A 12,160-nucleotide genomic window follows, 5' to 3' on the forward strand; every position below is an offset into this window, starting at 1 on the left:
TTAGCTGATGGAAAGTCTATCAGTTGTGTTTGGCTGACATTTCTATTACAACCATAATACAAATGTCTAATTTCCAGAAATAACCAAAATATCTTTGGTCAGTTTTAGTTGCCTGAAACAGGCAAAGTAACTGAGAAGTATGATAAAACTTATTAATGATACGGTACTTAATAAAATACCAAGTTATTCAAAAGTTCTCTGTGTTGTAATTATGTCAGCCAAAAGACTGGTATGTGTTTTGTGGTATTTTCTGTACTCTTTTCTGACTTACAGCTAAATCATAAGCTGTTATCAAGTGGAGAAGTCACTCCATTTATATGCAAAATGAGTTTTTTCACTTGGGTTTGGGGAGCAGGGACATGACTTTTACACAAAAGAGAGGAAGAAGAATATATATCTATACTTCAATAACTTTAATCATCATTCACATTACTCCTTTAAGATTTCTTCTCATTTAATTTCTGCTTTCAAGAACTAATATGTGATTTTCTTAAAAAATGGTCTGGGTAGTGTACCAGTGGTGATGAAATTCATCAAGGCCCCGTGATATTGGGTGGGAAAATGTGCTTCGACAGGAGTTTTAAAAGCTTTCCCACGAGCACAGGGACCTACAGTTCTCTGATATACAGACACACCCTGCTCTCGTTATTAGTTACGCCTTTTGAAGCTGTTTATCCTGTTGCACTATGTCAGAAGAAGGAGAATGGATGGGAAATAGCATCCCAAATATCCCAAACTTCTCTGTTCTGCATGACAAGCCTGAGTCTCTGCACACCACTTGTGTCTGGAGGTCATTGACAGTAAGTTGGCCACACCGAGTCAATGGAAATGCAGCCAGAAATGTTTTGTCCACCTTACAGAAACTTAATTGTTGGCAGGATTCGGTGAGGAGGCAGGGAAGAAATGCAAAAACCACATTTCCCATTATTTGAGTACAGACTATGAAGGAGCTGCAGTGTCTTTATGAACTTTATGGCTCTGGGTAAAATGTTAAAAATCAGGTTTTCTCAGCTTGTTAAGCAGCAGCTTTACCATGACAGGCTTCAAGAGCTTGGCTTAATTTGATCTGGCCTGACCTTTGTAATACAATCTAAAATTAAGCATTTAATGCTGACACACAACAGTCTATGCAAATATTTAATAAGGTTTTGTTGTTGAGGTGTGCAGGCAACTTAACTTTATGCTTAAGATAAGGAATTCCAGTTCCAGAACAATAGTTCCAGCAAACTTTGTAAACCCTAGAGAAGATGCCACTGGTTTCAGTGAGCTTTGAATCAATTTAATTGCTGGCCAAAACCTCCACTTCTTGAACCATATTTAATATACAGATAAAACAAAATTTAAAGAATCAGGCCTTGCACATGAAACTGCTGTAACACATTTTAAAGTATCCTTATAATTCTATTCTATCCAATTTTATGACTCTTTGCTGAGTATTTTTTTTACAAGTGGTTTGACTGGTTTTTGGGAGCTGCCTTCTCCTAAGTCAAACAGCCATGCTCCATCATCTCCCTGGGATAATTTAGTTTTCAACCCCCTTTCTGGAATCACTTCAGTGTAGAATTCTCCTGGCACAGAATTTGCTTTGAGAAGCAATCCATGTGTTTGCAATCTCTGCAGCAGTTTGGGGATCTGTCAGGATGGGAGGTGCTGTGCACCAGAGAGTGTTTCACCAGAACAGTGGAATGATTCCAGTGTCATTTTGGTTTTTAAGATAACAGAAGAAAAGACTTTACATTTTTGCGAATATCAACTCTAAAATAAAAGAAGTAGTTTTGTTATTTATCAAGAGATGGTGTCGGGGTGATTCCTCAGGGGCGAGGTGGCTGCTGGCTGCCCGCTGAGGAGCTGCCGCTGGCAGGCAGCAATTCCCATCCCAAGGCTTCCATGGCCAAAGGTGATGGCTTTGTCTTTGTGTTCATGGAACAGAACATAAATGCTTTTCCTAGGAACTGCCTGAGGGTCATGGAGAAGCCCCTGACCGTGACAGGGCAGGCAGGAAGAGCCATCCTGCCCACAGGGCAGGAAGGGGAGAGGCATTTGCTCATCATCTGGTTTTGGGTTGTATTCTGATATAGCTGCTCTTCCCATGGTTTTGTTCTGTCCTTGGAAAAGCCTTCCTCTCCAGTCGCCTTCTCTTAGGAGTTTTTTATTGCACACTGCCATGTTTTATTTATGTGGTGTATTTAGATAGGGCCAGTTAACTAAAAAATGTGTTGATTGCTTCCCTGCTCAGGGCCCATCCATAAATTATGAGAAAATTCATTCCAAGATGTGCAATTAGTTCTCAAGTTCATGGTACTCTTGGAGTCTCCAGAGTTGAGTTTATGATTTATAAAGATGCATTCTCATGTATGGTATCCATGTGTTGCATGTGACAACTTTGGGCAGACGTGGTGGTGGGGCTGTTAATTGGTGAGATACATGCTGAGGTATGGAATATGCAATTTATGGTGTATTTGATATTTTAAACTCTTGACTTGTATCTTATAGCTTGATTCTAAATTGCATTCAAGATATCTTTCAGAAGAACAAAAAATCCCATATGAAAATGAACAGCTGTGCTGCTACTGGACAAAAAACCTACTAGATTTTGGATGTGTTATGCTAAGGCAAAGAGAGATGATGGAAATAGAAAAGTTTAGACATCCTTTTGGAGTCCAGTATATGTACTCTGGCACCCAGGAGAATTTTTTTCTCCTTCAGGAATTGGGTGCAACTAGTGCAAAATTCCAGATATCCTGAGTTTAACAAGAATTACAGAATATAAATATCTTTTTTTCTTTTAAGTCATGACATTTAAAAAAGAGGAAAAGTAGCAATATATATGATGTTTGTGTTTCTTTCTAGAAGTTTTGGGGAGACTCTGCTCTCTGCTCTCTGCTCTCACAAATGGTTAAATGAGAAGTAAGTTACTGTGGTTACCTCATCTCTGTGTGTGGAACTGAAGGGGTTGGAAGAAGGTGACTGATTTCTGCTCCTCTGGAGTCCATGGGATGTGTATGCCTGGACACTTGGCAGAATTGTGTTTGGAATAAGCAGGACAATATAACACTCAGCTGTGAGCAGCATCCCATCCCTGCCCTGGTTCACTGGAATTGTTTCGTAGATGCTCTGGAATGTGGATTTTACCAGGGATCGATGGAAGTTATTAACTGGCAGTGAGGCAGTAAAGCAAAATGCATTATGTATGAAACACGTGATCTTGACGATTGCCATTCCAAAGGATTTGACACAAATGACTGAAATCAGATTGACTTCCATTTTTAAACAAATAAAAATGTGTTTTACCTTGGAGTGCATCCAACAGCCACATACGTGGTTTCACAGAGTTTCTTATTGTAATACCATATTCTCTTGGTTCATAGATGACTTTCCTTTTGTTTTAGCTGAGGTTTAATTTTCAGATTTGAGGCATGAACAGATTCTTAAGTACCAAAACCAGAGCAATTTTCACTTGATTGGTAAAATGTATTCATGTAGTACAAACACACAAATAAAATGCAAAGACAATGACATTATGAATCATACCATTAACAACTTGATTTGTTGTAATGTTTTTAACAGTCAGCCATTGAATTATAGTGAATATATATTTGAATTTGCAGAGCAATGTTGTGTTCACTTTGGAGTTGTAATGTTCTGCAACTTTGTAGGGGTTTGGTTTGATTTTTTTGCTCTTTTTTTTTTCTTTTTTCCTTCTTCTGTTTCTTCAGGCATCCCACTATTTCTTTCTAAGAAAATGGAAATAACCATGCTTTTCAGAGAGACCTTCAGCTTTTTTTCCAAGATTTCTGTTCTTAACCTTTAGCTTTTATGCAGCTCCAATGCAAAAATGTTCCATTGCTAAAAGCAGGACCATTTCCTAGTGTCACTGGTATATAAATAAATTTGACACTGCATATTCTCACAGGTCTCTGAAATAAGTTACAAGATATTTTTAAAGTATTTCCTGAATGGCTGCTAGATGCATTTTCCCAAATGTGGACTGTACTTACTCTCCTAGTAAAAAAGGGACTTCAGCTTTAAAGGGATTAATTTGCAACAATTAAAATAAATTACTCCTTATGCCACATATCAATGTGATTGAGTTTAATTTGTTCAGCATGCTCACTGCCTGTTGTGTATTTATAATTCTGTTCACTGTTTCCAGCATTTTGATACAAGTTTTAATCAACACACTTCCTATTAGTTGCAGATTACTATCAGGAATAAAGAATTCTATCTAAGAATTTATTCACTGCTTGTTTTCTACGCCTTGGATGCTTCTTCATGTGGCTTGAAGAACCTGTGTTTTGGTCATTAAGTTTTTATTTCCTCAAGTGAAGAGCATTTCTTACCCCCTGTGATGGAAAAGTAATAAAAAGAGCTAAAAATGCTCTATTTTTAAAGCTGTGAAGACCCGGAATCAGGAGAGCGTGCAACTGTAAGCAAGCTGTGCCTCTCACTTACTTAATTCTTTTGTTGACTTAAATGGATGTGGGGTGATGTTTTCTCCTGGTGACAAGAATTTCCAGTTTCATTTTGTTCATGGCTGAAGAAAAATCAAATTAAAGAAACCTCATTGAAGTCAGTACCATCACGCTCATAAAAAATAGATCAAAGAATAAATCAGTCCCTTAGTGGATTTAGAGTAAAATCATATGAGGGAATGAATTTGAAAGCCTTGATAATATAACAAATTGTCTGTTTCTCTTTGAGGTAGGTCTTTTTCTTTGAATATGATAATGAAATACCCTGTGTAGGGAGTGGATCCTGTGGATAAATATTGATGGCTGCAAATAATTTATGTTTGAAACACTATGGAGCGTGACAGTGAGTTCAGGTTGATTGTTGGCATTGTGCCTTAAAAAAAACGAGGGGGATTTCAGGCAGGCAACAGCTTTGTGGGGTTTCTTATTGTCATCAAAACCTGCAAAATACCTAAAGTCAAGTCTCTACCTTTTTTAGGAATAAGCCCCATCAAACCCAGCCAGTTCCTTAAATGACACCTGGGCTGTGTGGTGGCAAAGGGGAGACCTTGCTGTGTGCAGCCAGGCCGGTGGCTAATGGCAAACAAAAAAACCCCACTCCCCCTACCAAAACCCCAGACACTGAAAACCTGCAGCATCAAAGAGTTCCCACTTCAGGATAAAGCTGAAATCCATATCAGCACGGTCCAAGAATTCTAAACCTGTGCAGAGCTGCTGAATTATCAGTGGGCACTTTGGAGGGAGCCCCAGTGAAGTGGAAGAATTGCAAATAGCTCGCTCGTCAGTGAAATAACGTTATAATCACGGTATTGACTGACAGATGGAGCTGTGTCGTGGGGATCTTTTGCTCTGAGAAACACCATTTTAATACAGGGATTTAAATACTCCTATTTAAGGAGCCCACGGTGGATTAGCAGCAAATGAAAAGGATATGATATCGAAAAAGTGTGGCGCGCTAGCTAAATTTGTCCAAGTAATTAAAATAGGCTCGGGAATATAAAGATAAGAATGGGAGTGATATTTTCAGGATTTCTTCTCTACTATGATGTCAATATTGGATATTGATGTAGCTTTGGACTTCAATATTCCTAATTTTTTAAAATATGATACCTTTTTCTTTGAACTTGATATGGGAGTTACAAAATATCACCACAGCGTATTTGTTCTACTCTAATTCAAATCTGGATCTGAGTATCAAGAAATAGTGGTGTTTTTCTAATCTGAAGTGGGCACCTGAACTCTTTTACCCTCTTTACTGCTTTTCTGAGATCCACTTAAGGAAAAAATGACACGTTCTGTAATACGGTAGAGGAATTCTCACTCAGGTGGGACCAGATGGAGCCTGGTGCATAAAGAACAGATTCAGATTCTACCTTTACATCCTGCTCCATTAGCTGGTTACAGTTTTTATATTCTCTCTACTTTTCAAGGTATGATTTGACAGCTGCTAAATGAAGATGATAATAAACAGTGATAATATTTAAATGACACCATTAATATTTGGTATATTGGACCAAACAGCAGGTATATTTGAGTGCATAGACAGCCAGATGAAGAAAAGCAAGTTTCAACTTTCTTTTCCCCTCCTCCCCTCCATCTTGTCCATCTGGGCCATTTGCCTTCCTAGTTGGGAAGTCAACAGCACAGACATCAATGCATTCTCTTGAAAGCTGGGAAAATGGCTTGGCAAGCTTCATGTTACCTTCTGTTAACCAATTTTATTTGTTCTTAATTTTTTTTTTTTTTTTTTTACCACCTTAAAAGTGTGAGTGAGTGCTGGAACCTATGAAAGGTCCTTTAGACTTGGACTGCTCTATTCAGCCTTCTGTACTTTTGTGTTTCCTCAGTGCGCCAGTCTGGAACACTCTGATTTCAGAAATGTCTTTGGTTGCTAGAAAGTGCCTCTTGCTCTTGTTCTTTGCATTGCTGTTGCCATAGTATCCCTATCAGTGCTATGGCACAAATGACAGGCAACGTACAGCTATGACTTTATAAATAGGATTCTGGAAGAACAACACTTTCCTCACAACATAAGATATTCGACTCTATATCCAAGCAGAAAACTTGTGTCGCGTTGGGATATTTTCTCCTTAAAGGCCTACAGCTCTGGAACAGAGCTTCAAAACTATTACTAGAATTATTTTGAAAGAAAAAAATAAAAACAATTAAAAAAAAAAAAAACCAGTGTATTGTACAAAAGATCAAGCATTGTAAGCCATTGTTGGTTGTTTACTCCTGCTAAACTAACACTGTCTATTACATGTCTATACCCGTTGGTCATTCAGGAAAATCTGTGACAGCAAAAGACACCACAAAAAGTCATGTTAGCATTTATCTAATGTGGTTTATAATTGTGCTGTGCTGCTTTTTCATGCTTCAAAGTGTTTTCTTTACTATGACACAAAAAGAATTTCAATGGAGTGGTTCAAACTTTGTTTAAAGTAAGTAAAAATATGCATAAGCATGTAATGCCAAGTTCCACCCCGCAGCTTTCCTTACAAAACTCTTTAAATCCTGCTGTTGTTATTTTATAATCCGTGGAAACTCCACTGCAGATAAAGCTGGGGTTAAAGGCTTATAATTTAGTTTTATTATAAAGCATCTCCTGGTATGATCTCAACTTTCAGAACTGATTCAGGAATGTTGTTGATGAACTTTTTAGATTGTTTCATTTATGTACTCATACTGCTTTTTTAAAAAAATACTATTTTTTATGTATTTATTTGGAAGATTTACATACCTGTCTATACAATATTTTTATATTATTATAATTTGTAATAAATACTTGCATCAGTATTGTCACAGAAGAATTTGGGATAGAGGCTAGAATTTGGTTTATATTTATGGTTGTTGTTGGGTTTTATTCATTTCCTCCCCTCAGAAATGTAAATTGAAGATATTATTCTATAAACATCAGGTTTTGAAGGGTTTTTTACCCCTGTTGTGTTATTTTTCATTTTAATTTGTAATAGAGAGGAAGAAGTTGGAAAATAGTGCTTTATGGTGTGCACAAAGCATGCAACCATTCTGAAATATTTTCAGGCCACCTTTAAATATCAACTTTTCGCCGTAACCCATAGATTTTTATTTGTGTTTTCCATAGGAAACAATGCAAATATATTTTTTTCAGTAATAATGGATACAAAGATGTGCTTTCCTAAAATAGGGGCTCTCTGCAGGTTGAACGTATGTGGGCAATTACTTCAATGGGGTGACAATTGCTGGAGCTGCATTTAAAGAAATATAAGACAGTTAATAAATAAAATTATAACAGCCAAGCTAATACACTTGTACACCATCATCACATTACTCATTAGGCTCACGCTGCTGCCGTGGCATTACCAGTGACGATATTCAGGAGCTGCTGATGACTTCCTTATTTGCATATTTAGAATGTAGTATTATAATGGTTTATAAAAGGCTGTTGGTCCTACACTGTTGCTTCACTCTGGACCCCTGGTTGGTGCTGTTTTGGGTGCTGTGTCACTGAATCCCTGAAGTCCTGCCCATGAATCAGGGAATTCCTGGAATGCCACAGGTCCGATGGTGTCGGTGCCGCATGAGCTGCACATCCCCTTCTCCCCCATGCCAGCAATCCCCTCCAGGTTCATTGAATTACTCAGGGAGCAAAGCCTTTTTCCATGAGTGGAGACATGCAGCATTGGATTTTTATTTCGCTTTGCTCCTTTTGTATAATCATGAAGCCAGAAAATGCTGTCCAGTGAAATTGTGCTGACATGGGGAGATCTGCCTTGCAGATAGAGTTGGAAGGTTCTTTATTTGTTGCTTACTTCCAATCCTAAGCAGTTCACTGTGTTGAAATGGAATAGCAATATTAATTGTTCCTAATCTGTTTCACTGCAAAATCAAAGGTTTTAGGCTAAATTACCCTGCAAGTGGCGCTGCTGAAAGGCAGTAACTAATGGGTGAAGGCAATTACTGGCTTCAGTAATTTCGTCAACCACTGCAACTTGATCTGCAGGAGTAAATCAATCTATGCTATGACAGGGAAGATAAAATGAGAAGAGACAGGAAACAAAATTACACTTTTACCTGCAGAATGAAAAGAATGTAGATGTGTTAGCACAGGTATATTTGAAACAGATGCTAAGCTGATAGGAGCTAAGATTTCATTTACGAGAAAAATCACTTTACATGGAGCTGTTGAACATTTATCTTACAGAAATGCTGTCCTAGAAGAGCCTAAATTCTGGAATGGCAGAATTATGTAAAGATTAGGCAAATATTCTATACATAGAGTTAAAGAGAGTGATTTATTTCTTCAAAGTTCTTGGCTGAAGGCTGTATGCAGCTACAGAGACATCTGTGTGTAGCTGTAAGTCCTCCCATTCCACTTCCATCTTTCTTGAAGCTGTCAACAGTCTTGAGAGGGAGTGTATTATTATTCAGAATCCAGCTTGAAAAGTACAGAATTTTCCTCTATGCAGAACCAGTTTGTATCTCCCTTTAAAGGTACTGGTATTCCAGAGAATGAACATTAACAGGCATCACCAAATTTAAAATTATATTAAATTTCTTACAGTTCAGTAGACAGATTTCCACACATTGTTGGCTGAAGTTCACCAGACTAAAATTAGGTAATAACATTTTTTTGCTACTTTAGGTTCCTGAATTAAAAATACCCAGACTTCTTTGTTGTTGTTAACAAACATTACATAATTTTGTCAGTGCAAAACTTGGGGGAGAATTAAGACTAGTGTTCTTCTATTCCCATATTTAAGCAAGCGGTATAAAAAGATCTGGTTCTCAGCAGATGGTTGCTTGCAAACTTCTTGCCAACTTTTTTCTTAGGAAACAAAAAAAAAATTGAGGACAATGTGGTGGAGAGATCAAAGGAAGAGGTTTTCCTGAGGAGCAAAGGAAAATCTCATGCTGGAAATAGGGATTCCTGTAATTATTTCTTCATTCAGTATGATCCAGCCCTAAAATTCTTACCTCAGTATTCAGTTAATAGTTTCAAGTAAAAAGTTGTGCAAGGAATTTTATACATATTTGGGAAGGATTAAGTCAAAGTGACTTTACTAATGAGGCTTTCAAAGGGTTCATGTTGTTTGTTGTAGGAAAGGTGCTCCTTTAGTGTCTCTATTGCTTTAGGAACACACTATTCTGTGACTTCTAAAGCATTTTCCTTTTCCTTTTTCCAGCTACTCCTGGTGTTCTGCACGAATACTCATTAGTCATTCTGGAGATGGACTTGCTGTCTGGAACCTACCTCTTGGCAGTCTTGTTGGCCTGCATTGTATTCCAATCTGGCGCACAGGAGAAGAATTACACCGTGCGGGAAGAACTGCCTGAAAATGTCCTCATTGGCAATCTGCTCAAGGATCTCAACCTAACGCTGGACCCAGACGTGCCTCTGTCCTCCCCGCTGCAGTTCAAGCTCGTCTACAAGACTGGGGATGTGCCCCTGGTGAGGGTGGAGGAGAACACTGGGGAGATCTTCACAGCTGCCAACCGCATCGACCGCGAGAAGCTGTGCGCCGGCATCTTCAGCGAGAACCGCTGCTTCTACGAGGTGGAGGTGGCTGTTCTGCCCGACGAGGTTTTCAGACTCGTCAAGATCAGGTTCCTAATTGAGGATATAAATGACAACGCCCCCCTTTTCCCCTCAACAGTTATTAACATCTCTATCCCTGAGAACACAGCCATTAATTCCCGCTACTCTGTCCCGTCTGCCATCGACCCAGACATTGGGGTGAATGGTATCCAGCATTATGAGCTCCTCAAGGTGGGTTTTGTTCATTCTTCTCCATTACTGTCTGTGTTACTGTCCTCCCACAAATGTTGCCAGTCCTCACCAACCCGTTAGAAACCCAAAAACTGTGTACTGAGTTGTGGTACAGTGCAGGTCCGTGTTGAAACGGGAATCTGTAGCCCTGAGTGCATTCCGGTGCATCGTATCCTCACTCTGTGGGAAGCTGTTTATGTACATGGATGTCTGTATAAGAGAGTGATGAAACATCCATGTCTCCATGAGTTCTCTACCAGCATTCAAAGTGTTTGTACACTTTGGCTGACAGTCTTCTTGAACCATTAAAAATACGTTCTTTTTGCCACTGCCAAGTGCAGCTGTATGTTGTGCTGGGTTCATGTCTCCCATTTTTATGGAGACTTTCTTGTTATGCCTCTTTTGCATGACTGTGGAAGCTCAGCAGTAGAACTTCGCCCAGAAGTTGATGTGATGCTCGTCTGTGTATTGATGAGCTATTCCAGAGTGAAGGAGTCCATTTGTCAAAGCAGCTTTGTGATGTCTGGGCAGGAGCAGGTCCAAGATATGCATGAATGCAAGGAGAGCAGTGCCGATGACCTTGAAAGAGCAGATATTTCATATTCTTGCTTCTTTCATTCTTTCTAGTAAGTAACAGGGGAACTGGGGTTAGGGAACAGAGGAGTAACATAAGCATGTGATGTTTATATAAACAAGAGTGTGTGATTGCTAAATACATGATCACTTTTGTTTGAGTTTACTGAAATAAACTTTAGAACAGGAAAGAAACTTACCCTGAAACTGTTGGGGGGAAGCTGAAAGTGCCCTCACTTCCTGTGATTTGGAATAGGGAACTATTTTGTGGTTTGGCTGCTCAGCAGCCAGTCTGGCCCTCATTACTGCCAGAGGAGTATAGATTATATAAACCAATATACTGCTTGGCTGACTGGATAGCTGATATTCGCTGATATCAGTACTTACTAGCAATTTAATAAAAACAAAGCTCTGCCTTCTTTTAGCTCTTTTAAATTGCTTGGAACCTGAAGCAGTTGCGGCAGTGTGGGTACTAAGGAGTGACAAAGACATAAAAATCTCTTCCAGAAAACTGCATCCCACTGGGCATTTCTGGCTAGCTATCAAAAAAAAGAGAAAATAAAAAAAGAGACCACATACATGTCTGTCTGCTGTGAGTGCAGCCAAGGAACTTAAAACTTTCCAAGAACTTACTATAATGTTTGAAGTCTTTGTAGTAAGCTCTTTAAAACTTTTCCTAGGTTATAGGAGAGCAGGTATATCTACGTGTGTGGGTTTGTTTGGGTTGTTTCAGATAGCTAAGCAGAAGCCTCCAGTAGGACACAGTCTTCTTTATGTGTCATGTTAAATGAGATTTTGGGGAATGAATAGCAGCATATTAAATAAATAACAGTAGGAGCAGAAAATAATGAAAAAGCCAGGGTTACACACAAAATGGGGCAAAATAATACCCAGTCTGAAGAGAGAAATGTGAGTTATCTGAGAAAAGGACTGTTATTGTAGGGAAAAGGAAAACTGTAGAAAACGGCAAAATCAGGAGTCCCTGGGCCTGATGAGCAACAGTTCAGATCCCCACAACAGCAGTCTTGCTTTGTGAGCTTATTTTTGGACTGTGCACTCAGAGAGAATGTAGCAGATCAGCAGAGTGGTATCACGTTTGTGTCACACGAGTGGGAGCTCCTCTGAAATCCAACCTACGGCTCTGCCAAGGGCAGCACTGGGCACAAGGCCTTGTCTGGAGATGCAGTGCGAGATGAGATGGCCTGCCTGAGAGGCTTTTACCAAGAAATGTGCAAATAACTTTCAAATATCAAATTATTTAATTTTAATCAGGGAAAAAATAAATTTAAAAAGGACCTGTTACATGGTTATTCAAGTGTCTCTGAAAAACTGCTTTTGCCACGTAATGGAAAGAAAGGTGGTGAGG

At 39.0% G+C, this 12,160-nt stretch overlaps 1 protein-coding gene across 5 annotated transcripts in view; it reads left to right on the forward strand.

Moving 5' to 3' along the window:
* The window catches only part of PCDH11X (protocadherin 11 X-linked), a 438,369-nt gene that overhangs the window by 34,044 nt on the left and 392,165 nt on the right, over positions 1 to 12,160 (forward strand). For all 5 annotated transcript variants that reach the window (XM_042029283.1, XM_042029282.1, XM_042029284.1 and 2 more), the window contains one exon: positions 9,638 to 10,221. In XM_042029283.1, the coding sequence (XP_041885217.1) occupies positions 9,682 to 10,221 (540 nt within the window). In that variant the 5' untranslated portion in view covers positions 9,638 to 9,681. The remainder of the gene's footprint in view (positions 1 to 9,637; positions 10,222 to 12,160) is intronic.

This window comes from Corvus kubaryi, unplaced genomic scaffold (genome assembly GCF_017639235.1).
Source record: "Corvus kubaryi isolate FWS band 111438036 unplaced genomic scaffold, C.kubaryi_AGA036_p1.0 37322, whole genome shotgun sequence".
Taxonomy (NCBI): Eukaryota; Metazoa; Chordata; class Aves; order Passeriformes; family Corvidae; genus Corvus; species Corvus kubaryi.